Source organism: Marmota marmota, unplaced genomic scaffold, assembly GCF_001458135.2.
Source record: "Marmota marmota marmota unplaced genomic scaffold, marMar, whole genome shotgun sequence".
In the NCBI taxonomy this organism is placed as follows: domain Eukaryota; kingdom Metazoa; phylum Chordata; class Mammalia; order Rodentia; family Sciuridae; genus Marmota; species Marmota marmota.
Genome location: NW_026000240.1, coordinates 31,911,070 through 31,938,218, shown reverse-complemented (window position 1 = coordinate 31,938,218; position 27,149 = coordinate 31,911,070). Strand labels below are relative to the sequence as shown.

At 35.9% G+C, this 27,149-nt stretch overlaps 1 protein-coding gene across 16 annotated transcripts in view; it reads left to right on the top strand.

Annotated features, from left to right (window-relative positions):
- The window catches only part of Nek11 (NIMA related kinase 11), a 312,014-nt gene that overhangs the window by 51,661 nt on the left and 233,204 nt on the right, over positions 1-27,149 (top strand). For 13 of the 16 annotated variants that reach the window (XM_048794346.1, XM_048794343.1, XM_048794347.1 and 10 more), the window contains exon 3: positions 17,131-17,296. The exons of the other annotated variants lie outside the window; for them this stretch is intronic. In XM_048794346.1, the coding sequence (XP_048650303.1) occupies positions 17,131-17,296 (166 nt within the window). The remainder of the gene's footprint in view (positions 1-17,130; positions 17,297-27,149) is intronic. 16 annotated transcript variants of the gene reach the window in all.

Sequence of the window (27,149 nt, the reverse complement as noted above, 5' to 3'; positions counted from 1 at the left end):
TTTATTCGATATGAGTATGGCCACTCCTGCTTGCTTCCGAGGGCCATGTGAGTGGTATGATTTTTCCCAACCTTTCACCTTCAGCCTGTGTATGTCTTTTCCTATCACATGAGTCTCCTGAAGGCAGCATATTGTTGGATTTGTTTTTTTGATCCAGGTTACCAGCCTGTGTCTCTTTATTGGTGAGTTTAGTCCATTAACATTTAAGGTTACAATTGAAATATGATTTGTACTTCCAATCATGTTTATTTATTTATTTATTTTAGTTTGGCTAGTTTTTACTTTTTGGTTGTTTTCCTCCCCCTTTACTGAGATACCTCCCGCTGTTGAGAACCAACTTTTTGTTTTGAAATTTTTCAATTGTTTCTTTTGTTTCGATTTCATTAATTTCATCTCTGATTTTTATTATTTTCTGTCTTCTACTGCTTTTGGTATTTATTTGTTCTTTTTCTCCTAGGGCTTTGAGATGTAGTGTTAGGTCATTTATTTGTTGACTTTTTATTCTTCTAATGAATGCACTCAATGCAATAAATTTTCCTTTTAGTACTACCTTCATAGTGTCCCAAAGATTTTGATATGTTGTATCAATGTTCTCTTTACCTCGAAGAATTCTTTTTATTTCACCCTTGATTTATTTACTATCCATTCATCATTCAATTGTATATTATTTAATCTCCATTTGTTACAGTAGCTTCTATTTTTTATTTTATTATTGATTTGTAATTTCATTCCACTGTGGTCTGATAGAATGAAGGGTATTATCTCTTTTCTTTTTTGTATTTACTAAGAGTTGCTTTATGGCATAAGGTATGTTTTATTTTAGAGAAGAAGCCATGTGCTGCTGAGAAGAAAGTATATTTCTCATTGATTGATGAAATTCTATGTATGTCTGTTAAGTCTAAATTATTGATTGTATTATTTAGTTGTATAATCTCCTTATTTAGTTTTTGTTTGGAAGATCTGTCCAGTAGTGAGAGAGGTGTGTTAATCCAGTATTATTGTAGTGTGGTCTATTTGACTCTTGAGATTGAGAAGGGTTTGTTTGATGAACATAGATGCTCCATTGTTTGGGGCATAAATATTTATAATTATTATGTCCTGCTTATGTATACTTTTCTTAGTAAGTATGAAATGTCCTTCTTTGTCTCTTCTGATTAACTTTGGTTTGAAGTCCACTTTATCTGAAATGAGAATGGAAACCCCTGCTTGTTTACACAATCCATATTAGTGATAAGTTTTTCCTATCAATTCACCTTCAGCCTGTGGATGTCTTTACCTATGAGGTGAGTCTTTTCAAGACAGCATATTGTGGGGTCTTGTTTTTTAATCCAATCTACCAGTCTATGTGTTTTGATTGATGAGTTTAGGCCATTAACATTCAAGGTTATTATTGAGATATGATTTGTATTCCTTGACATTTTGATATATTTCTGTTTTTGATTTGTCTTAGTTTCTCATTTGGTTTAATGTCCCTTTAGTATAGATCCTCCCTTTGTTGGTTTTTACCTTTTTTTCACTTCATCCTTATAGAATATTTTGTTGAGAATGTTCTATAGTGTAGGCTTTCTATTTGTGAATTCTTTTAATTTTTGTTTATCATGGAAGGTCTTAATTTCATCTTCAAATCTGAAACTTAATTTTGCTGGATACAAAATTCTGGGTTGGCATCTGTTTTATTTTAGAGCTTGAAATATTTTATTCCAGGATCTCCTAGCTTTGAGCGTCTGGGTTGAGAAATCATTTGAGATCTAAATTGTTTTCCCTCTATATGTAATTTGACTTTTTTCCTCTCACAGCCTTTAAGATTTTATCTTTATTATCTGTGTTAGTCATTCTCATTATAATGTGTGTTGGTGTGGGTCTGCTGTAATTTTGTACATTTGGGGTCCAGTAATTTTGTACATTTGGGATATTCTATTTGATCTTCCATACCATTCTTTAGGTTTGGGAAGTTTTTTGCTGTTATATGATTGAAAAGATTGTGCATTCCTTTGTTTTTTTTTCTGTTCCTTCAGCCATTCCAATTACTCTTAAATTTGACCTTTTCATGTTATCCCATAATTTTTGGATGTTCTGTACATGGTTTCTTACCATCTTCTCTGCATGGTCAACTTTACTTTCAAGATTATATATTTTTCTTCATTGTCTGTGATTTTGTCTTCTAAGTGGTCTAATCTGTTGGTGATGCTTTCTATTGAATTTATAATTTTGTTTACTGATTCCTTCATTTCGAGGATTTCTGCTTGATTATTCTTTCACAATCTCTCACTCTTTATTGAAGTGATCTTTCACTTCCTGTATTTTTTCTTTGATTTCATTCCTTAAGTATAAGTATCCTTTACTTCACATACCAATTTAACTAAATACAATCTGAACTCTTTCTTGGATATTTCTTCTACTATGTTATCAGTGGCTTCTATTGTTGAAGCATCTTGGTTTCTTTGGGATGCTTTATTCTCTTGTTGGTTTTTTTTTCATGTTATTAGTGTGTTTTCCCATTTAGAAGTATGGACCTAAGGCAGCATAAATTCTACCATGTAGACCTATAGTGTCTCTGAAGGTTTCCAGTTCCTCACCTTTAATGGTGAGACCAATATCAATAGCACCCAGTGTATACAATATATAGCCTTAAACCTAATAGCTCCCACTGAGGTGCCTATTGCTTTCTCACATTAAACCAAATGATGAGTGCACTACCTATCTATAGTAGAAATAGAAAATTTGTTAAAATGGTTTAAAATTTCAAATGTTGGATGGGAGAACAGAGGTAGCATAGTATGCTATATTCGCATGGGAGAAGAGGAAGCTAGAAATAAAAATTCACAGGAAGAGTGGAAGAGGAGCCAATAGAGATTGAATGTTGATTGGAGAAAAGTTGGAAAGAAAATCCAAGAAAATAGATAAGAGAGAGGAAGAATATGAACAATGAGAAAAAAGTTAAAGACATAAGAATACAACAAAAATGTAAAACACCATTTATATATTATTGTCCTCCACACACTTATATGGTAGAGATATTAGAGAATCAAAGAATAAAATAAATCTTGCTGGAAATTTGAACTGTCTCTATCAGTGTTCAACATTTTCTCAGCCCTGTCTCTGACGTCTCTGGGGATCACCAAATCCAGATCAGCCCTCACAAATTAAGTCTCTATCTCACCAATCTGGGCTTCAGATACCTCAGACTCAGCCACACTGCAGTCCCAAGATCTCAACACTGCTCCTCCTTGCAGAGAGACCACTAGGGATACACTCATGCAAAGGAGCAACCCTGAGATTCAACAGCAAGATAAGGGCCACCAGCACTCTCAGCAGGAAAACCCCAGGCTCCTCCAAACCTGCAGGCACCCCCACACTGGACATGCAGGTCCAGGCTAGAGTCCCCAGACACAGGGTGATAAACCTGCTGGCACCCAGGCTCCAGGCCTCAGCCCTTGGATTGTGTTCCAAAATGGGGGCAGCCACATGCAACCAAACCGGGAGTCTCCCCTGCAACAGTCTCCTAGCCCGTGGTAGCTGCAGTAGTGGCAGTGGTTGTTGGCAGCAGACAGTGGGTCAGCAGCAGCTGTGGGAGCAGCATCATAAGGTATCTCCGGGGTCAGCATCAGTGTTGGCTTCATTTGCATCTGGGGGCAGTGGTGTCTTCTTTGGCAGCAACAGGTAGTTGCAGCTGCAAGGGCAGCAGCACTCGAAAAGAAGACCTCCAGGCTACCTCAGGCTGGCAGCAGTGGAATCAGAGGCAGCAGGGATGGCAATAGCAGTGTAGGCAGCACTTGATTGACAGGAGACTTCCATTCAGTGGCAGCGATCATGGAGGTAGCATCACAAGTACCGAGTTGGCGGAGACCATGCCCAGAGTAGAAACCTTAGGCACTACAGTGGCATATGTGGCAGTGGCATCCTCTGCCTGCTTTTGAAAACTTGACTGAAGAACTGCTTGGAAGGGCACCCTTCCTCTAATCCACCATCTTCTTTCTCGCGCATAAAGAAAACTTTTAGAGTGGAAAGTAGAATGGAGTTCCAGAAATCTCTTTCATGAGGGGAATCCATTTTTTTTTTTTTTTTGCTAAAAGGAGAGGGGAGGGCATTGTTCTCATGAATTCTTTCATGAGATAGTTTTTTGAAAGCTATGCTGTAGAAGTGGGTGAGGAAATCACTGCCTTGTAGTGAGTGTACAAATATACAGACACTTTCAACACAACCAGAGCAAATGCTAGCTTTTTATTATCTCCTTTGTTTATGTGCCTAGACCCTGGCAAAGTTCTAGAAAAGGGTTTTATACAACAAGGCAATTAGAGATTTTTCTTCTATTTTTTTCTGCAATTAACCCTCTGGAGAAGAAATGAACATAGTATATTCTGAAGACAGCTCTATTCTTACACTGACACCATAGATTTTTTTTTTGCCAAGATTGTCCAGTGAGTACCAGTACCATCTCTGGTCTTGAGTTATGTGCTCAAATAATTTCTGTTTTTTTTTTTTAATTTATACCAATGGAACAAGTAATATTCACATGATTATTAGATTTTTTAAAAATTTTATAGTATCTCTCTTCAAACCTTCTGCTCCTGAAAAGTCTTGTTTATTTTCTGTTTCTTAAAAATAAAGGCAATGTGCATAATTTGTTATTGTATCGGTATTGGAACACTGCATGGAAATTGTCACCATAAATAAAAATGTAATTTAGACAGGAGCAAGAAATAGTGTATCTGTCAAATGAAAATGTCTCAAATAATTTTATTTTTATTTGATTTTTAATCTTTATTACTAATTATCATTTACTTATTATATTTAAATATTTACTATATATTTATATATTATATATATATATATTTACTTATTATATTATTATGCTGTTTGATTTTATATACTAAATCTTTAAAAGAATTGGAAATAGAACTTATCAGTAGATTGTAATTAATTTGATGCTAATTTTTCAATTTTCATGACATTTTATCTTACTTTTGATTGGTGAGTTTACGTTATAAACATTCAGGGTTATTATTGAGACATGATTTATATTCCCAGTCATTTTATCTTTGGTATTTAACTTGACTTGGTTTCTCCTTTGATTAGTTTTTCCTTTAGTGTAATACCTCCCTTTACTGATTTTCATTGTTGTTTTTAAATTCCTCTTCATGTTATATTTTGCTGAGGATTTCTTTAGTGCAGGCTTTCTAGTTGTAAATTCTTTTAACTTTTGTTTATCATGGAAGGTTTTTATTTCATCATCAAATCTAAAACTAATTTTGCTTAAATCAAAGGCATTTCTGAATATCAATGACAAATCTTCTGAAAGGGAAATGAGGAAAACTACCACAGTTAAAATTGCCTCAAAACAAAACAAAAAAACTTGGGAATCAATTTAATGAAAGATGTGAAAGACTTCTACAATGAAAACTACAGAATGCTAAAGAAAGAAATTAAATCAGAACATGGAAAGATCTACCTTGTTCTTGGATAGGCAGAATTAATATTATCAAAATGACCATACTACCAAAAGAACTATACAGATTTAATGCAATCCCAATCAAAATTCCAATGACATTTCTCACAGAAATAAAAAAAAAGCAGTCATGAAATTCAACCAGAAAAATAAGAGACCCACAATAGGTAAAGCAATTCTTAGCAAGATGAATGAAGCAGGTTGCATTACATCACAGTACCAGACCTTAAATCATACTACAGAGCAGTAGTAACAAAAACAGCATGGTATTGGCACCAAAATAGACTTGTAGACCAATTGTACAGAATAGAAGACACAGAGAGAAACCCACTTAATTTCAGTTATTTTATATTACTCAAAGGCGTCAAAAACATACTTTGGAGAAAAGGTAGCCTCTTCAACAAATGGTGCTGGAAAAACTGGAAATCCATTAGCAACAAAATGAAATTAAGCCTCTGTCTCTCACCATGCACAAAACTCAACTCAAAGTGGATCAAAGACCTAGGAATTAAACCAGAGACACTGCATCTAAGAGAAGAATAAGTAGGCCCAAATCTCCATCATGTCAGATTAAGCCCAGCTTCCTTAATAAGACTTCTATAGTGAAAGAATTAGAATCAAGAATCAATAAATGTGATGGATTCAAATTAAAAAGCTTATTCTCAGCAAAAGAAACAGTCAGTGAGGTGAATAGAGAGCCTACAATTTGGGAACAAATTTTTACCGCTTGCATGTCAAATAGAGCACTAAACTCTAGGATATAAAAAGAACTAAAAAATCTTAACACACACACACACACACACACACACACACACACACACACAAACAGATAACCCAATCATTAAATGGGCTAAGGAACTGAACAGATACTTCTCAGAAGAAGATATACAATCAATCAACAGATATATGAAAAAACATTCAATATCTCTAGCAATTAGATAAATGCAAATCAGAACTACTCTTTAAGATTTCATCTCACTCTAGTCATAATGGCAGCTATTAAGAATACAAACAACAATAAGTGTTGACGAGTATTGGGGGAAAAGGCATGCATACAGTGCTGGTGGGACTGCAAATTGGTGCAGCAAATGTGGACAGCAGTATGTAGAATCCTCAGAAAACTGGGAATGGAACCACCATTTGACCCAGCTATCCCACTCCTCTGTCTATACCAAAAGGACTTAAAAACAGCATACCACAGGGACACAACCATATCAATGTTTATAGCAGCACAATTCACAATAGCTAAACTGTGGAACCAAACAAGATGCCCTTCAGTAGATGAATGTATAAAGAAAATGTGGTATATATACACAATGAAATATTATTCAGCATTAAAAGAGAATAAGATCATGGCATTTGCAGGTAAATGGATGGAGTTGGAGAATATAATGCTAAGTGAAGTTAGCCATTCCCCCAAACCAAATGCCGAATGTTTTCTCTGATTTAAGGATGCTGATTCATAATGTGATGGTGGGGGGTGGGAGTGGGGTGAGTGAGGAGGTGGGGAATGGGAGGATTAGAAGAACTCAGCTGTGTATCCATTTTGGTCCTGTGTATCCATTTGGTCTTGGTTGTTAGGCTTCTGTTTATGTCTTCTATTTCATCTCTTGATATTAGTTTGTTTAAATTGTGTATATTATCCTGATTCAATTTGGGCAAATAATATAGCTTAAGAAATTTTTCGATGCCTTCAATATCTTCTATTTTCTTGGAGTATAAGTTTTAAAAATAATTTCTAATTATCTTCTGTATTTCTGTAGTATCTGTTGTGATATTAAATTTTCATCATGTACATTAGTAATTTGAGTTTTCTCTCTCCTTCTCTTTGTTAGCATAGCTAAGGGTCTGTCAATTTTGTTTATTTTTTCAAAGAACCAAATTTTTGTTTTGTCAATTTTTTCAGTTGTTTCTTTTGTTTCAATTTCATTTATTTCAGCTCTGATTTTAATTATTTCCTGGCTTCTACTGCTTTTGGTGTTGAATTGTTCTTCTTTTTCTAGGGCTTTGAGATGTGATGGTAGGTCATTTATTTGTTGACTTTTTCTTCTTTTAAGGAATCAACTCTATGCAATGAACTTTCCTCTTAGTACTGCTTTCATAGTGTCCCAGAGATTTTGATATATTGTATCTATGTTCTCATTTACCTCTAAGAATTTTTAATCTCCTCCTTTGTGTCTTTTGCAACCCATTGTTCATTCAGTAGCATATTTTGTAGTCTCCAAGTGTTGGAATAATTTTTATTTTTATTTTTTTCATTGATTTCTAATTTCATTCCATTATGATCTGATAAAATGCATAGTAGTATTTCTACTTTTTTGTATTTGCTAAGAGTTGCTTTTTGGCATATTAAATGATATATTTTAGACAAAGATCATGTATTGCTGAGAAGAAAGTGTATTCGTTTAATGAAGGATGAAATAGTCTATATATATATATCAGATAAATCAATATTATTGATTGTATTATTGAGCTCTATAGTTTCTTTATTCAACTTTTGTTTGGAAGATCTATTCAGTGGTGAGAGAGGTGTGTTAAATTCACCCAGAATTATTGTGTTGTGATCAATTTGATTCTTGAACTCGAGAAGAATTTGTTTGATGAACATAGCTTATCCATTTTGGGGGGCATATATTTTTATAATTGTTAAGTCTTGTTGGTATATGGTTCCCTTGAGCTGTATGTAGTGTCCTTCTTTATCCTTTTTGATTAACTTTGGCTTGGAGTCTACTTTGATATGAGGATGGAAACCCCTGCTTGCTTCCCCAGTCCATGTGTGTGGTATGATTTTTCCCAACGTTTCACCTTCAGTCTTTGGATGTCTTTTCCTATGTGATGAGTCTCCTGGAGGAAGCATATTGTTGGTCTTTTTTAAAAATTCAATCTGCTATCCTAAGTCTTTTGATTGGTGAGTTTAGGCCATTAACATTCAGGGTTATTATTGAGACATGCTTTGATTCCCAGCCATATTTGTTTATTTTTGTAATTTAACTTGACTTGTTTTCTTCTTTGATTAGTTTTTCCTTTAGGGTACTTCCTCCTTCTGCTGATTTTCATTGTTGTCTTTTATTTCCTCTTCATAGAATATTTTGCCAAGCATGTTTCCTAGTGCTGGTTTTCTAGCTTTAAGTTCTTTTAACTTTTGTTTATCATGGAATGTTTTTATTTCATCATCAGATATAAAGCTTAATTTTGCTGGATACAAGATTCTTGGTTTGCATCCATTTTCTTTCAGAGCTTGATATATGTTGTTCCAGAATCTTCTAGCTTTCAGGGTCTGTGTTGAAAAATCTGCTGTTATCCTAATTGGTTTTCCCCTATATATAATTTGATTCCTTTCTCTTGTGGCTTTTAAAATTCTCTCCTTATTCTGTATGTTGGATGTTTTCATTATACTGTGCCTTGGTGTTGCTTTGTTGTGATTTTATATATTTGGCGTCCTGTAGTCTTCTTGAATTTGGTTTCCAGTTCATTCTTCATGTTTGGAAAGTTTTCTGATATTATTTCATTGAATAAATTGTTCATTCCTTTGGTTTGGAACTCTATGCCTTCCTCTATCCCAATAACCCTGAAATTTGGTCTTTTTATGCTATCCCATATTTCTTGAATGTTCTGCTCATGGTTTCTTACCATTTTCACTGTGTGCTCTACATTTTTTTCAAGAATTTTGTCTTCATTGTCTGAGGTCCTGTCTTCCAAATAGTCTACTCTGTTGGTGATGCTCTCAATCGAACTTTTAATTTGGTTTATTGTTTCTTTCATTTCAAGGATTTCTGGTTTTTTGTTTGTTTGTTTGTTTGTTTGTTTGTAGAACCTCTATTCCCTGTTGAGGTGATCTTTTGCTTCTTGTATTTGTTTATGTAGCTCCTTGTTAAAATGATCTTTTACTGCCTATATTTGCTCTCTTATATCTTTCTTCAGTTCACAGAACATTTTAGTCACATTCATCCTGAACTACTTCTATGTCATTTCTTCTGCTGTGGTTGCCATCTAATAATGTGGTATCTTGATTTGTTTGGGGCACTTTCTTCCCTTGTCTTTTCATGTTGCTCATGTGTCTTCCCTTCTAGCTCTGTGGGTCTTGGGTGTTATTGTTTTTACCCTGTAGGTTTGTAGTGTTCCTGTAGGGTTCCAAAATCTCTCTTATGTAGGGAAGGACAATGTTAATGGATCCTAAAATTAACAATATACCACCAATGAACAATTCGTTGCTGTTAAGTCACATACAGTTTGGTCACAATGTACAGAATTGTTGGATTTGATTATTATCTTTAATATAATCAGTAGGTGTGTAAAAGGGTTTACTGTTTCTGACTGTGACAATGAACTGGAGGTGAGGCGTAGGATGATATGCTGAGGAGGTAGGATGTGAGGATATAGAGTTAATATATCTTAGGAAGTTTGAAAGAGAAATCTTACAAAGAGGATTAGTGGCAAGAGAATAGACAAGAAGTAGTTTTGGGTAGACAAGTATGTGGGAAGACAGTAGAGTACATAAAACAAAACATATATATTTAGAATAAAAGATGTTAAAATAGTAAAGATTGGAGGGGAAAAGAAAAATAAAAGAAAAAAAGGGCATATACAGCACCTCTATATTATATTATTCAGATGTCCCAGTCCTCAAAAATCCTGATTTATGCAAAGTTCTTGGTTTCACATGTGTTGGGGATATGAGGGTGGGAGGATAGAGGGGGAGAAGAAAAAAGAGAAAAAAAAATTCTCGAAGGAAGAAACCAGGATTGTTGATAGTTTTAGAGATTCATATCTTTTCTGCTTCACTTCTCATCCAATAGGTGGTGTTGTCTGTTATTAGTTGGTATCTCCACCCTCTGGACGGTGAAGGTAACCAGGGTGGGAAGGCTGGTCCTGGTTCAGGACACCTGGAAGTGAGAAGTGGCATCTGCCAGTCCCTTCAGGGAGACTGCACCTCAATGGTCTCTTTTTGACTTGAGTCTTATATGACTTGAGTGCCCAGTCCTATCTCCCTATCTTGCCTGAGGATTTCCCAGTTCCTTGTCTCTCTGTTAGTCTCCAAACTTTTACCCAGTTTCCCTCTCCCTTAGCAGTTCTCAATTAAAGGAACGTTCTCCCCAGGGGTCCCGTAGGTGGCGCCCTGGTCATACAGCACACCTGTCTCACTGAGAGCTGTTTTGAGTTGGTCATCTACTGTGCTGGATTCCCACTGCTGGGAAGAGGGGGGTGTTGGAAATCAGGTACCTGGCCAGCTGGGGTTCCAATCTGGGAGCTGCCCCTATCAAACATCATGAGGAAGGTGGGCCAAGATAGAGGCAGTTGGTTTCCAGCGCCGGGGTGTCAGGTAGGGTGGGGGAAGCTGGGCGATGGCATTGTGTTGAGGGTATGTAGCAGTTGAGTGACCTGCGTGGGAATTCTGCAGTGGTGCTGATAGGTGATCCTGCTAAGGTGCTCTCAAACCCTGCAGAACTTCGGGAGTTGGATGTCAGGAGCTGAGAGTCCTGCTGGAATGCTGAGGCCCAGAGCCCTATGCGAGGGCACAGTGCTGGTGATTTCTGCACGAGAGCAGCGGTATTGGGGTCCTCTATCGCTCTCAAGATGCAGTATTTCTACTAGGTGAGATCTGGGTCACAGAGTGACACAGAATGCTGCCTCCCTCTGGTCCACCATCTTGGATTCTAGAGGATTAATATTTATATATATAAAGAATTGAAAAACTTTACACACACACAAAAAATCAAATACCCCAATTAATAAATGGGAAAATGAATTAGATACTTTTCAAAAGAAGAAATACAAATGGCCAACAAATACATGAAAATGTTCAACATCATTAGCAATTAGGGAATTAGGGAAATGCAGATCAAAATTACATTGAAACTTATTTCATTTCACACCAATCAGAATGAAAGTCATCAAGAATACAAATAATAATAAAATTCTGGAGAGGATATGGAGAAAATGAAACACTCTTATACTGTTGATGGGACTATAAATTAGTTCAATCACTGTGGAAGTCAGTATGGAAGTTCCTCACAAGACTAGGCATGGAACTATATGACCTAGCTATACCACCCCTTGGTATTTATCCTGAAGAATTAAAATCATCATACTACAGTGATACATTCATACTCATATTTGTTGCAGTACAATTCACAATAACCAAACTATGGAACCAGACTAAGAATTCATCAATAGATGAATGTATAAAGAAAATGTGCTATATATGCACAATGGAGTTTTATTCAGCCATAAAGAAGAATGAAATTATGTCATTTGCAGGAAAATGGGTGGAACTATAGAGACCATTGTTAAGTGAAATAAGCCAAATACAGAAGATCAAGGAAAATGTTTTCTCCCATATATGGAAGCTAGAGAGTAAAAAGGAAAAGAAAGATGGAGGCAGGTCTCATGAATATCAAAAGGAGATAAGTAGAGATAAGGGACCGATAGGGGAGTGAGGAGGTCAGTGCTAGAGAATGATACTGGCCAAATTATATTGTTATATTTTGTAAAAGTAAGAGTAAGTAACAATAAATCCCATCATTATGTACAGCTATAATGTGTCAAATAAAAACATAGAAAAATACCCTATGGCTTTGCCTTAAATGAGTACAGTAGCTGCTGATCACATTAGATTATAGTTCTGAAATCAGACAAACTTCAGATATTTTTTCAATTTGAAGTTTTCAATATAAACATTCATATTCATGTATCCATGTGCATTTATCTGTTTGTTTAATAGTCATTCTGCCTAAGAACACACAAAGTAGGGATCATGAATGCCTGATGCCCACTGCAGTGTAGACATACTGTTGGTATTTCCTGGTATATATATGAAATGAATAGATGTTGATGGTTAGGTCACAGGGGAAGAGACCATGGATAGTTCTCTTTAAATTTTAACTGGAAAAACTTCCATTCCTACCAACTGACTGACTCTCACTGAAATAACCATGGCTAATAGGATGTCATTCCCATCTCTAGTATTCCAGTGAGGTTCACCATGAGATATTAGATATTTTAAAGTCCTCTTAGACCTATCTGCTTACATGCCCCTTGACCTTTCTAAAGCTCTTACCTCTTGCTGGATACAAGAAATTATAGGGGTTCTGTTGTTTTCTCTGCACTATTTGGAAAGAGAACATAGGTCTTTTGTTCTGAAATCCTCCTATCCATCTTGGTGTTCTCTGCCTTGCTCCTCTCTAGACCTGGCCTATAAAACAACAACTACTTTCAAGGACTAATTTTCAATATCCAGGTTATAGAATCAGCCTAGGTGTCTGTCAACAGATGAATAAAGAAAATGTGGTATATAAATCCAATGGAGTTTTATTTATCTCAAACAAGAATAAAAGTATACCATTTGTAGGAAACTGGATGGATTTGGAGAGTATCGTGTTAAGCAAAATAAGCCAGAGTCAGAAAGATAAGTGTCATATGTTTTGTTTATATGTGGGAAGCTAGAGGGGAAAAAAAGAGGGATTGGCATGAAAGTAGAAAGGAAACCATTGGGGTAAAGGAAGGGGATGAATTGGAGAGAAGAAGGAAGAAACAGGTGCAGTACTAGGGATTGAAACCAATCAAATTATGTTATATACATGTATGAATATGCCACAATAAAACTCACCACTCTATATAATTAATATGCACCACTACCAACAAAAAGAACCTAATTTCTTCTCTGCTTTCTGACCCTCTTGCTTTCCTCTGGTCTGGAGGTGTCTGTCAACAGATGAATAGATAAAGAAAATGTGGTATAAAAACACAATGGAGTTGTGTTTTTTTATTTTTTAAAATTTCTTAGTGGTGGATAGCAAGAATTCTCATCCATTGGTTAAGTGTTCCTCCAGGTTTCTCTTTTGCTTTTCCTTTTTTTTTTTCATTGAACCCAGGGACTTGTGCATGCTAGGCAGGCACTCTACCAACTGAGCCATATCCCCAGCCCTAGCAGGTTTCTCTTTTATAGCAGTATCTATTATACTGGTTGGACAGGGAGAATGTGAAAGAGTATACAGGAATTTGGGAGAAAATACCCCAGGGTTAATGTTTCAAAAATATCAACTGGGCTAATTTCAAAGGAACGGAATTAGCTGTGGTTATCCTAAATTTCCAAAGTCAGTTTACTATTGACTCTAGAAAGACAAATGCATGCCACTTGAGAAAGAAAACAGGAGGCTTGCAAAATGAGTGAGTCTCCTGAGGTGCCTGTTCTTGCTGCTGTCATGAAGTTTCTCCTGAATAGTTGAGACTGTGATAAAATAAATGTCTGTCATGTTATTTAGAAGGGGTGACAGGCTGAGAGTCATTGAGCAAGTGACAAATTGTCCTTGACTTGGTAAGCTTCCATGCTGTCTTTGGTTGATATGGATCTTGTATTGAGTGATATACAGTGAGAGTTTCTTTTGTCAGTCCAGTGACACAATTTTAGGCAAGGAAAGCATTTCTCTGTGTCAGCTAGAGATGATAATAATAGATATCACCTGCCTTAATAACCTAACTACATCTGGAAAGTTGTGGGTAAACAAGATTTTACGCTTTATCATCAGGCTTCCAGACAGGGCTCAGGTAACTGTATGTAAAAATCTCATGCTCCATTGCATAATAGTTGGTGTTTGTAAAGAAAAACAAGCATTTGTTCCTTCACAGCAAGAATATATTACAAGTTTGTGTAAGGATTTATATTATCGTGCTTAACCACTGTGACTTTTACAACTGCATGCTAGCTGGAGCACAGTAAATTACTGGAAAACCACCATGAAGCTTTGCCTGCTGTTTTGAAATCTTTAGAAGTTACAGAAAAACATAGCTTCATATGTCATTTCCATTCCCTTTGGGCATATCAACAGCCTGAGATGCCCCTCCTAATAACATGTCAAATTCTTGATAGAAGTTTTTCTACAGAATAGGTTACCAATCATGTATTTCTCTCGAATCTACTTCATTATCGAGAGGCCTAATGTAGTATTTAATACAAAAAACCAATGTGAGCAGGGTGTGGTGGTGCACACTATAATCCCAGTGGCTTGGGAGGCTGACAGGAGGATTGTGAGTTCAAAGCCAGCCTCTGCAAAAGTGATAAGCAACTCAGGGAGACCCTGTCTCTAAATGAAATGCAAAATAGTGCTGTTGATGTGGTGCCCCTGATGTGGTTGATGAGTGCCCCTGAGTTCAATCCCTGGTACCCACCCCCACCCCAAAACAACAAAAAAACAATGTGAATGTACCTGTTAGGGGAAGGGAACCAAATGTTCCAACTTTTTAAATTGCAGTCATATTTAAAGACACCTGTAAATGGCCAAATGGAGCCTGAAGTGGATGAGTCTCCTAGCACAGAGCCACCCTTTCTATTGCAATTGACTTGCTGTTTGTGGAAGCAGCTAGTGCCTGTTGGTTGCCTTTTAGGGATGGGATGAATTCAGAATTCATCCTATCTAGGGAGAATGAAGACTAGGGAGAATATTTAAAATGAATAAGACGTTAAAGGACTCAAAATTTCAGAAAAATTTTACTTCTCAATAATGGTCATCTTCCAGTAGAAGGATTTTCTTTTCAGACACTGGAAAGCAAAAATCTAACAGCTTTTATTGGTCAGGAAAAAGGTTGTTTGCTATTCATCCAACACTAATGTAGGATAAGGGCACTTTTAAAGTTTTCCTGTTTGTGGTCTTAATTTCTAGGACAGATTTCCTAACTTAAATTTTGTTGTTGTTTTTAATCATAGATTATCACTGAGAAATAGGATGGGGGGAAGCTACAAAATAGTGTGCTGACTGCAATATTAAAGCTTTTAGGCCCTGAAGCTGACACAAGTAGCCAATTTTACCTAAGATATAAACACCTTCTACAGTAAAACAAAAAAAGCCTTGTTTTGAATTAATGAAAACTTTATAGAGTAATCATGTATATAATAATGGTAAGAGCCTACTTATCTAATGTGACTGGGACTGGTACTTGGTTGACTGGAGGAAACAATTTTAAAATGACATGATTAATTAAGATATCAATTTAAATCATATGCTACATTTTCTCTAATTTTTTGATGTACAGCCTACATCTAATGTCCTCTGATTTGAGTGCCCTTCAACTATTTGCATAAACCACATCCATAATATATTAATTAAGTTTTCCAGATTGATCTTCTATAATGTGGAATGAGAATTTAGCAATCTGAACTCATAATACTGGATTTTTACATGTTTAACCAACTTTTTAGAACTGTTTTGCCAATTACTTGACAGCAATTTTTTTCAATTTGTCAGTCGAGTCTTTTGGTAAACATTTGATTTGTTAGTTTTCCTGTCAAAGATAACTGATATGTCATCAGTTTATATAGTATGTAAGTCATAAATTTATAATACTAAGCACACTTGGCATAAACAGACATAAACACAATGATTTGGGTAAGCACAGACCTCAACTGGAAGGGCAGAAGTACATAGGTGTGCAGAGAAGCAACTAGCCATGGGTACTCCCTATGGCAAGGGCAGGGTGAGCACTTGTTATACATGACTGGAGACTGATAGAAAATTTCTGAATTTGTTAAAGGGCCTTTAATTAAGAGAGTTTCTGCTATAAATACATTTTAATTAATATGCATAAGTAGTATCTCTTAAAGAACATTTAAAAAATGTTTGTCCTATAGGTCCTACAGAATTTTCTGTAATGAACAACCAAAGCTCACTTATAATCAGCAGAACTTGTCTGTATATACATAATTGGTGTTCTGAAGTGCTTCCCCCAGCAATCTAGTTTACACTCTGGTACTATAATTGGTTTGTTCATCAGAAGTTTTTTCTTAGATGAGAATAGATAATGTTTTGGTCCAATTCTCATTGAGTATCACAATTTTTAAATTAATGATTTGGAATTTTAATGAACTATTCTATTTATATATGCTAGAGATCCTAAATACTCCTATCAGTGTTTTCAGTTAACATTTCTTTCTCCTAAATACTGGTAGCAATAAAGCTTGATATATCAAGAATAGTTTTAAAGTGAAAATAAGTAAATATTGTTTTCCTACTGATAGAAGTGTATGTGTGTATATATGTGTATGTGTTTATGCATAGACAGAAGGAGACCCAGAAAGAGGCAAAGAGAATGACACAGAGATGACAAAGAAAAAAGTCATACAGAGAGACAGTTTTAGATATTATATACTTATATGTATTTATATTTTTAATAAAAATGTTTATATTTATATTATATATAATCAAATCTATTATATTATAATTATATAAATTGGTATATATTTTATATATAGTACATATATTTATATATAAATGATGCATATGTATGGATATAAGAGAAAGTGACAGAAACAGAGAAGGTAGAGTCAGAGAAAAAAATTAAAAAGCAGAGGAAAATGAGGCAGAAATAAAATGTAAGCAATAGAAACAGAGACCATGAGAGAGACTAAGTGAAACCAAACCCTCTAGTGAGACAGAAGAGCCACCCCAGCAATGTTGCTCAAGACTAGCTTCATATCTGCCCTCTACCGAATTGGATGTATGTAAGTTAGAGGCCTTGGGGAGACCATGTCACTGACAAGGACAGGGAAGCAGGCCCAGGGCTCACCAGGAGACAGTATCATAACAACACTAGACCTACAACCTGGGCATTAATTAGGTCGTTCTGTACCACTTGCTCATATGTGTTAAATGTGTTTTCCAACTCTGAATGTATTTAAAATGTTTTGGCTGCAGAAAGGTTCTAAAAGAAATCTCTGTTGGAGAGTTAAATCCAAATGAGACTGTGCAGGCCAATTTGGAAGCCCAGCTCCTTTCCAAGCTGGACCATCCAGCCATTGTCAAGTTCCATGCAAGTTTTGTGGAGCAAGATAATTTCTGCATTATCACGGAGTACTGTGAGGTGAGACTCTTCTTCTCTCTTGGAAATGTTAATAAAAGTCTGTTGCATAGTCAAAAACCTTATATAAAGAGCCATCTGGTCAATTATCAAACTATAAGTTAAACTATAAAGACTTGGAATCTCATGTTTTGGAGCTAAGAATAATCATCTCTAAGTAACTGACAAAATTCCTTTTAAAATTTTGTTGTTATTGCTGTAAATGGGCACAATACCTTAATTTTATTTATTTATTTTTATGCGGTGCTGAGGATGGAACCTAGTACCTGACACATGGCAGACTGGCACTCTATCACTAACCACAACCCTAACTCCAACAAAAATCATTTCTAATTTCCCTTTGGAAAATTCAGTAAGAATGAATATAATTTAAGGAGAAATACATGCAGAAGACGTTTCAATATTTTTTGCAGAGGGTGTCCACCAAACCTTAGATGGACATTTAAATACCCTAACAGAGGCCTGGACAGAGCAGAGGTATATCTCCTGAGTTTTGGCTTCTAGTTTTATGGCTTATTTTACATAATGGAAATTTGAAACTGCAAATAATGCCCCCCCCACTGCTGAAATCCTTCATATATATTGATTTATGATTTATGGCTTCAGGTATTTGCAGTTTTTCCTGCTACTCTCTGTTCTTTCCAAGTAACAGCTTTGTATTTTATTGAGCCCCAAGAAGGGGAAATTGACAACGTGTAGCTATAGTGCAGATCTGTTACTCCTGAGGGGTTAAGTCTGGGAGAGGTGGCAGGGTTGGGTTAGGCAGGAGAATATCTGAAGATAAATTACTCAAAAAGTATCTCCCAGAGTATTCTGGGAGCTAGGATTAGCCAAATGCTTCTCAGTATAATTTGGAACTGTTTAGAATGAATTTAGTCAGCTCATCACTTGGGTGTTTCTGGAACCCCAAAGAAACAATGTTGGGAAGAAAGAAGTACTTTAAAGTAGAAGTCAGGCTTTTTTGGGTCAGAAAGTTTGGAAATCCACATACAATCCGAAGGTGCCTGGTCTATCATAGGCAGGAGAAGGAAAACAAGCTCCGAAGTACAAATGGCAATGAAAACCAGCCTTGCCGGCTTTACACATCATCTGGTGTATCACCCAAAGTGAAACCAATAGCAAAATTTATTTGAATGAGTTGGAAGCATTCCAGATTTTGACCGTTTTCCTTTAGATCAGCCTCCCCAGCTCAGCTTTGCTGGGTGTTTACTCACTTAGATCTTGCCCATCTTCTATTTGGAGGAAAGTGGGGAAAAAGAAGAAAACCATGTCATTTGGATATCATCTTCTCCGTTATCTAATGAACTCTTAAGAAAATCAATATGATGATGAAGTGTAAAAGAGTGCTGGTGGTACTGAACAGATTTTCTTGCAAATGTGCTACTAATCCATTCAAAACTATAGATATTTGCATAGGTACTGTACTATGATTCACTGGCTATAATTTTCTTCTTTAGCCCCTTTAGTTAATAAAAGTCTTATATCAGAAATAACTAACTCCAGCTGCTCGTGATGAGTACTTCTACATTCACTACTACCTTAGTCTTAGTTAATCTTTCAAAGACTCTTTACTGCCTGTTCTTAAAATATTTTAAATTGTACTTGGCACTGTTCAATAAAAATTACTGTGATGCTGGAAATGATTTATATTTGTGTTGTCTAACATTAGTCATACATGGCATTTTAGGTCTTGAAGTTTGGTTAGAGCAATTGAGGTATTGTATGTTAAATTTTATTCAATTTCAAATCATTTAAATTTAAATTACCCTGTGTAGCTACTGGCTAACATATTGGACAGGTCTAGATGATATGTTATAATATTCCCTAATTTTTTTCTATTTTAATATAATTTTGAACTACCAGACAAGTTACAAGAATAACACAATATACTCCTATAGATTCTTCATCCAGATTCCCCAATTGTCATCATTTTTCTACATTTTCTTGATCATTCTATCTATTTATCTATCTGTTGTATTTACCTATTTTTTTCCTGAACCATTTGAGTATACATTTCTTATAGTTTGGCTCTTGAATGTCCCCTAAAGGCCCATGTATTAAAGACTGAGTTTCCAGCCTGTGATATTGTTAGATGATGGAACCTTAGGAGGTGGGATCTAGTAGAAATAAGTTAGGTCATTTGGGTTGTACCTTGAAGGGGATATTGGGATGTTGGTGTCCCTCCTTTCTTTTCTTCCTGGCTGCCATGAGGTGAACAGCTTTGCTCCAAATGTTTCTCCCCACCATGATGTTCCATCTCACTACAGGCTCAAAAGCAATGGAGGCAGCTGACCATGGACTAAAATCTGAAACTATGAGCAAAATAAACCTTTTCTCCTTTTAAGTTGATTTTCTTAAGTCTTTTGTCATAGTAATGGAAAGCTGAGAAGTACAAAGTTGCAGACATGATGCCTCTGTTCCCCAAATACTACTGTATCTTATAAGGCCAAGAACCTTCTCTTATATGACCACAGTATAATGACAAAAACTTGGGAAATTAACACAGAAATAATGCGAGTATGTAATTCGGTGGTTTTGAAAGTGGGATTCCAGACCAGAATTATCAATATAACATGGGAACTTGTTAGAAATACAAATTCCTGGCCTCCAGCCCAGTCTTACTGAATCAGAAATTCTGGGGGTGAGGCTTGACCATCTGTGTTTTGACAAGCTCACCAGGTGAGTTTGAAACAAGCTAAAGTTTGAGAATCACCCATCTTATTCATAATCCCTATTCAAATTCAGCCCATTTGTTCAAATTATGTCCTTAGAAAGGATATTTCTATAAAAATGGGTTTTGTTACACAGGATGCAATCTGGAATCATCTGCTTTAATTTTAAAATGATGGTGGTTTCTATGGATTGAGCTGCATTCCCAGCAGGGATGTTGCCATGGTGATGACTGCAGGCTGCACTAGAGAACAGCTGCGGGGCTTCCAGGGCTCTCTGTGCCCCTGAACTGTCAGTCTGCCACTTCCCAGGCTTCTAAGCACTGACGTGTGCAGATTGCTCCACTCTCTTTAGCAGAGATATTTCTCAGTTTCAGACACAAATTTACTTGTACAGGTCTGACATTATCTTCTTTTTATTAAGGTAAAATAATGCTACAGGAAATGGCAGGTGGCCAAACTTGCACCGTATTGTTATCATCAGTGAAATGGATGATATTTTTATCCCCAAGTTCCCTTATGTGTAATTTAATTTGAGACCTTTCAAGACTGAAACATGTAAATGCATTCATGAAGGCTCTACATCTACTACCCAATCCTTTGGGAGACATCACCTCATATTATGGGAGTAAAAAAGCAAATGACCAAACTCTCACAACTTGTCAAAATTTAACCACATCTTTGATGTGATATAGTTCCTAAACTACCAAAGAGGCAGAGTACTTCAGATATTGTTTTTTTCTGTTGTGGAGGAAGTGTAATTACTTGCTGTCCCATTTTCTTTCTCCATGGATTCATACATTTTCATCTCTGCTTAGGTCATTTCCTATCCCAGCGTCTTTCCTCTTAGCCCCAAATCTTCAAGTTTTAACCAGCATCCCAGGCCAAGTGTGAATTCTGGTTCCCCCTCTCCTATAACCAAAGGCTCCCATAAGCATGGTTCTTCTCCCACAAACAAAAGTTCCCATGATCTTCTGACTGAAAGTAACTCCCCATCACTCTGTCCCCAACTCTCATAGCATTTTTATCTTGTATGGTGCTCAACACAACATTCATCGTATAAGCCATCTCAGACTCTCAAAATGTGAGATTGACTTTTTCCTGATTAATTTTTCTGTCACATCATAATCCTACATAGTGGACCACAAAGAAGTTAGCACTCAAGACTTTTCCCTCTTTTATTAATTCTATGTCATTTTGCTTCTAGCTTCTTCCTACCTCATTTCTGTAAAACACTGGTGAAAAAAAGATACAATATTGGGTACTCCCACCCATCATATATATCAAAAGTAATTTGTCCTACTTATTTGGCTGGTACCTAACAATGTACTGAACTAGAGACCTGTGAAATATAGCCCAAAGGTCTTTCATTTGGCTAAGGAGAAGACATCCTCAGAAAGCTTAGGATTAGTAGACACAATAGAGATTAGGTAAGGTCACATATATTCAGGAGAGAGGGGCACAGTTGTGGGAAGAACATATGGAATTTGGGCACAAAGCAGTAAAGGTTGGACTCTTCTATTCTCTGGTGATATTAACTTGCTACACAAAATTATATCAATGTAGTTATAAACATTGACTACACATGAGAATCACCTGTAGAACTCAAAAACTCCTGGGTCCAAGACCCACCTTCAGAAAATCTGATTTATTTGCTGTGGGGCATTGCTCAGCCAAAAGGATTGTTGAAATCTCTCCAGGTGATTCTAATATGCAGCCAAGGCTGTGAACTGCAAAAAACAGAAAATGGTTAGTGTGGAAACCAACAGTCACAAAAGAAAAATGAGCCAAAGTTTAAGTACCACTGAACAAAGATAACACCCAGATCCTGAGTATAGGCAATTCTACCTCTGGTTCTGGGTGTAGTTTTATGATTAAGCCACCAAACTTGTTGCTGTTACTCATAAAAGTCACCCAATTCATTCTCCTGGCGCCCTGAGCAACCTTCTGGTTCCAATTTGGCCTCTGATGCATGCCTTTTCTAAAAGAAAGATATGCTCCTTAAACTGACATGAGCTCCCTGTTGCCTTGGCAATTCCAGTTCTCATTGTTTCTGAATAAATTAGTTTTCTAGATTATTTATTGGTTCCTTCTGAGCTTGAAGTTCACAGGGGCAGCAGTAATTAAGTGTCTTTCCAAAAGCCATTACTGAGTCTTAACTCTGTGTTGGATACAATTCCTACGCATAGTATGGGATAACAGACATAATTTGGTAATATTTATTTAATGAACTTGTCTGGTAGGCTAAAATGAGTCATTTATATCAATGGTGAAAATGTAAGGGGTAATATGGTATCGTGGAAAGGGTGTGATTGAAGCACTGTTGCAGTTAATAAAGAAAGAAATGAATTCTGATTGCAGGGACTGGCAGATTATATTTGAATTTGAAGTATGAGAAGGTTTGGTCAACTTATATGGGGCAAGGACTTGTAGTTAAGGGAAACAATGTGATAAAAGTCTCAGAGGTAGAATAGCATAGGATATGATTTGGGAATCTAATATATCACCTTTTTAAAAAGCATTTTATTAATGTGTTATCATTATACATAATAGTGGGATTAATTGTGATATCTATCTGTACATGCACATAGCATAAATTGATCTATTTCATTTTCCTGCACATCCTCTTTCCTCTGCTTCTTCCTCCCCTGATACCCTTTACCTAATACTGGTTTCTCTTCTATTTTCATTAGGTCACTTTTCTTTCTATTTTTTTTTCCTTTCTAACTTCTGAATATGAGAGAAAACATATGACCCTTGACTTTTTGAGTCTGGCATATCTAACATAGCATGATGTTCTCCAGTTCCATCTATTTTCCTGAAAATAACATAATTATGTTCTTCATGGCTGAGTAAAATTCAGTTGTGTGTATATGCCACATTTTCTTTATCCATTCATCTGTAGGTTCCATAGGCTGTTTCCATAACTTGGCTATTGTGAGTTGCACTGCTAAAAAACATGTTTATGCATGTATTGCTCTAGGATGCTGACTTCAGTTCTTTTGGGATAAATACTAAGGAGTGATATAGCTGGATCATATGATGATTCCAGTTCTAGTCTCCATAGTGGTTGTACTGATTTATAATCCCACTAAGAGTATATGTGTTTCTTCCCCACACCCCACAATTTTGCCAGCATCTATTATTTCTCATATTCTTAAAATATTGCCATTTTAACTGGAGTGAAATCTCAGTATAGTTTTGGTTTGCATTTCTCTGATGAATATTTTTTCATGTATTTGTTGGCCATTTGTATTTCTTCTTTTGAGAAATGTTTGCTTAGATTATTTGCCCATTTATTGACTAGGCTATTTGTTGGTGTTAGGTTTTTGAGTTCTTTATGTATTTTGGATATTAAACCCCTGTCAGAATAGCTACTAAAGACTTTTTCCCATTATGTAGGTTCCCTTGTTACAGTTTTAATTTTTTTTTTGCTATGCACGAACTTTTAAATTTGCTGCCATCCCATTTATTAATTTATGATTTTATTTTCTGAACTTTAGTAATCCTATTAAGGAAGTTGTTTCCTGCACTTATATGTTAGAATATTTACCCTATGTGTTCTACTAACAGTTGCAGAGATTTTGGCCTAATTCTTAGGTTATTAATCCACTTTGAGTTGAGTTGTGCAGAGTAAGAGATAGGAATCCAGTTACATTCTTCTAAATGGGGGCTACCCATTTCTTTAAAAAGCTTTCTTTTCTTCAACAAATGTTTTTGGTACCTTTGTCAAGGATCAGATAACTATCTATGTGGGTTTGTCCCTGTGTCATCTATTCCATTCTTTTGGTCTATATGTCTGTTTTTATGCTACTAACTTGCAGTTTTTGTTACTATAGCTTTGAAGTATAATCTGAAGTCTGTAATTATGATGCCTCTAGTGTTGCTGTTATTGCTCAGAATTGCTTTGGTTGTTCTGGTTTTTTATTCTTTTATATGAATTTTAGGACTGTTTAGTTCTGTTAAGAATGTCATTGGTATTTTGATGAGGATTGCACTGAATGTGTACATTGCTTTTGGTAGTATGGCATTTTAACAATATTAATTCCGCCTATCCATGAACATGGGAGACCTTTCCATCCTCTAGTGTCATCTTTATTTTCTTTCATCAGTGTTCTATAATTTTCATTATAGAGGTCTTTTACCTCTTTGGTTTAATTTATTCCTAAGTTGTTTTTCTTTTTTTTTCGTGTGTGTGGGGTAGGTACTGGGGATTGAACTTAGGGCACTTGACTACTGAGCCACATCCCCAGTCCTATTTTGTATTTTATTTAAGATAGGATCTCACAGAGTTGCTTAGCACCTCACTTTTGCTGAGGCTGGCTTTGAACTCTTGATCCTCCTGGTTTAGCTTCTGAGCTGCTGAGATTACAGGTGCATACCGGCCCTAAGTATTTTTTGAGGCTATTGTAAATTGATTTGTTTTCCTGGTTTCTTTTTTAGCAGATTCCTTATTGATGTAAAGAAAAGCTAATGATTTATATATGTTGATTTTTTTATCCTGCTATTTTTCTGAATTTATTAGCTCTAGAAGTCATGTGATGGAGTTTTTTGGATATTCCAAGTATAAGATCATATTTTCTGTGAAAAGCAATAATTTGCTTCCTTCCTTTTCTATTTGTATCCCTTTTATTTCTTACCTAATTGGCTCTTGCTAAAATTTCAAGTACTATATTGAAAAGGAGTGGTAAGGGCAGACATGTTTGTTCTGTTCCTTATTTCAGAGGAAATGTTGTCAGTTTTTCCCTGTTCATTATGATGTTGGCTTCGGGTTTATCATGTATAATTTTTATGACTTTTTTTTGGAGGGGGAATACCAGGAATTGAACTCAGAGGTACTCCACTACTGAACCATACCCCTAGCCCTATTTGGTATTTTATTTAGAGACAGGGTCTCACTGAGTTGCTTAGTGCCTCACTTTTGCTGAGGCTAGCTTTGAACTCATGATCATCCTGCCTCATCCTCCAGAGCCACTGGAATTACAGGAGTGTGCCATCATGCCTGGTTAATCTTTATGACTTTTAAGTAAATTTTTGCTATCGCTAATTTCTTCAGGGTTTTTAACATGAATGGAGGACAAGTGTTGTTAAAGCCCTTTTCTACATCTTTTTTTTTGTCCTTAATTCATGTGATAGACTAACATTTATTGATTTGAAATAATCTTGTATTCTACAGTAAAACCAACTTGATAATGATGTACAATCTTTTAAATATGTTTTTGAACATGAATTGCTAATGTTTTGTTAAGAATTTCTGCTTTTGGGTACATCAGTGATATTAACTTATAATTTTCATTCCATGATGTTTCCTTATTTGTTTTTGGTATCCAGGTGATACTGGCTCATAGAATGAATTTGGTAGTGTTTGCCTTTTATATTTCATGCAACAATATGAGAATTAATTCTTTTTTAAATTTACTTATTTATATATGACAATGGAATGCATTACAATTCTTATTACACATATAGAGCTCAATTTTTCATATCTCTGTTTGTATACAAAGTATATTTGCACCAATTTGTGTCTTTATACCTGTGCTTTGGATAATAATGATCATCACATTCCACCATCATTTATAATCCCATGCCCCCTTCCTTATCCTCCAACCACTCGGCCCTATCTAGAGTTTGTCTATTCTTGCCATGCTCCCTCTCCCTATCCCACTATGAATCAGCTGCCTTATATCAGAGAAAACATTTGGCATTTGGTTTTTTGGGACTGGCTAATTTCACTTAGCATTATCTTCTCCAACACCATCCATTTACCTGCAAATGCCATGATTTTATTCTCTTTTATTGCTGAGTAAAATTTCATTGTGTATATATGCCACATTTTTTTTTTATCCATTCATCTATTGAAGGGAATCTAGGTTGGCTCCACAGTTTAGTTATTGTGAGTTGTGCTGTTATAAACATTATGTGGTTGTGTCCCTGTAGTATGCTGTTTTTAAGTACTTTGGGTATAGATCGAGGAGAGGGATAGCTGGGTCAAATCGTGGTTCCATTCCCAGTTTTCCAAGAAATCTCCATACTGCTTTTCATATTGGCTGCACCATTTTGCAGCCCAGCAGCAATATATGAGTGTATCTTTTTCCCCACATCTTCACCAACACTTATTGTTGTTTGTCTTCATAATAGCGGCCATTCTGACTGGAGTGAGATGAAATCTTAGAATGGTTTTGAGTTGCATTTCTCTAATTGCTAGTGATGATGAACATTTTTTTATATATTTGTTGATTAATTGTATATCTTCTTCTGAGAAGTGTCTCTTCAGGTCCTTGGCCCATTTTTTTGATTGGGTTATTTGTTTTTTAGGTGCTCTGCTTTTTGAGTTGTTTATATACCCTAGGGATTAGTGCTGTATCTGATGTGTGAGGGGTAAAAATTTGCTCACAAGATGTAGGCTCTCTATTCACCTCACAGATTATTTCTTTTGCTGAGAAGAAACTTTTTAGTTTGAGAAAAGATAGCCTCTTCAACAAATGTTGCTGGGAAAATTGGAAATCCATATGCAACAAAATGAAATTAAATGCCTATCTCTCACCATGCACAAAACTCAACTCAAAATATATCAAGGATTTAGGAATACAACCAAAGACCCTGCGTCCAATAGACCTGAACAGACACTTCTCAGAAGAAGATATACAATCAATCAACAAATATATGAAAAACTGTTCATCATTTCTAGCAATTAGAGAAATGCAAATCAAAACTACTCTAAGATATCATCTCATTCCAGTCAGAATGGCAGCTATTATGAAGACAAACAACAATAAGTGTTGGCAAGGATGTGGGGAAAAAGGTACACTCATACACTGCTGGTGAGACTGTAAATTAGTACAGCTAATATGGAAAGCAGTATGGAGATTCCTTGGAAAACTGGGAGTGGAACCACTGGGAGGGAAAGGGAGTGGGGCATGGGATTAGCAATGATGGTGGAATGTGATAGACATTATGATCCAAAGAACATGTATGAAGACACGAATTGGTGTCAACATACTTTATATACAAACATTGTTCTGTATACATGTAGTAAGAATTGTAATGCATTCCACTGTCATTTTGTTAAAAAAAATCAATAAAAAAGAAAATAACTGAGAACTTTTCTTAGTTATCTGCATACAAATATATTCTCCAACTAGGGAGAATAGTCAATAAAGTGTTTCCAAAGTGGGCGGGGCGGGGGG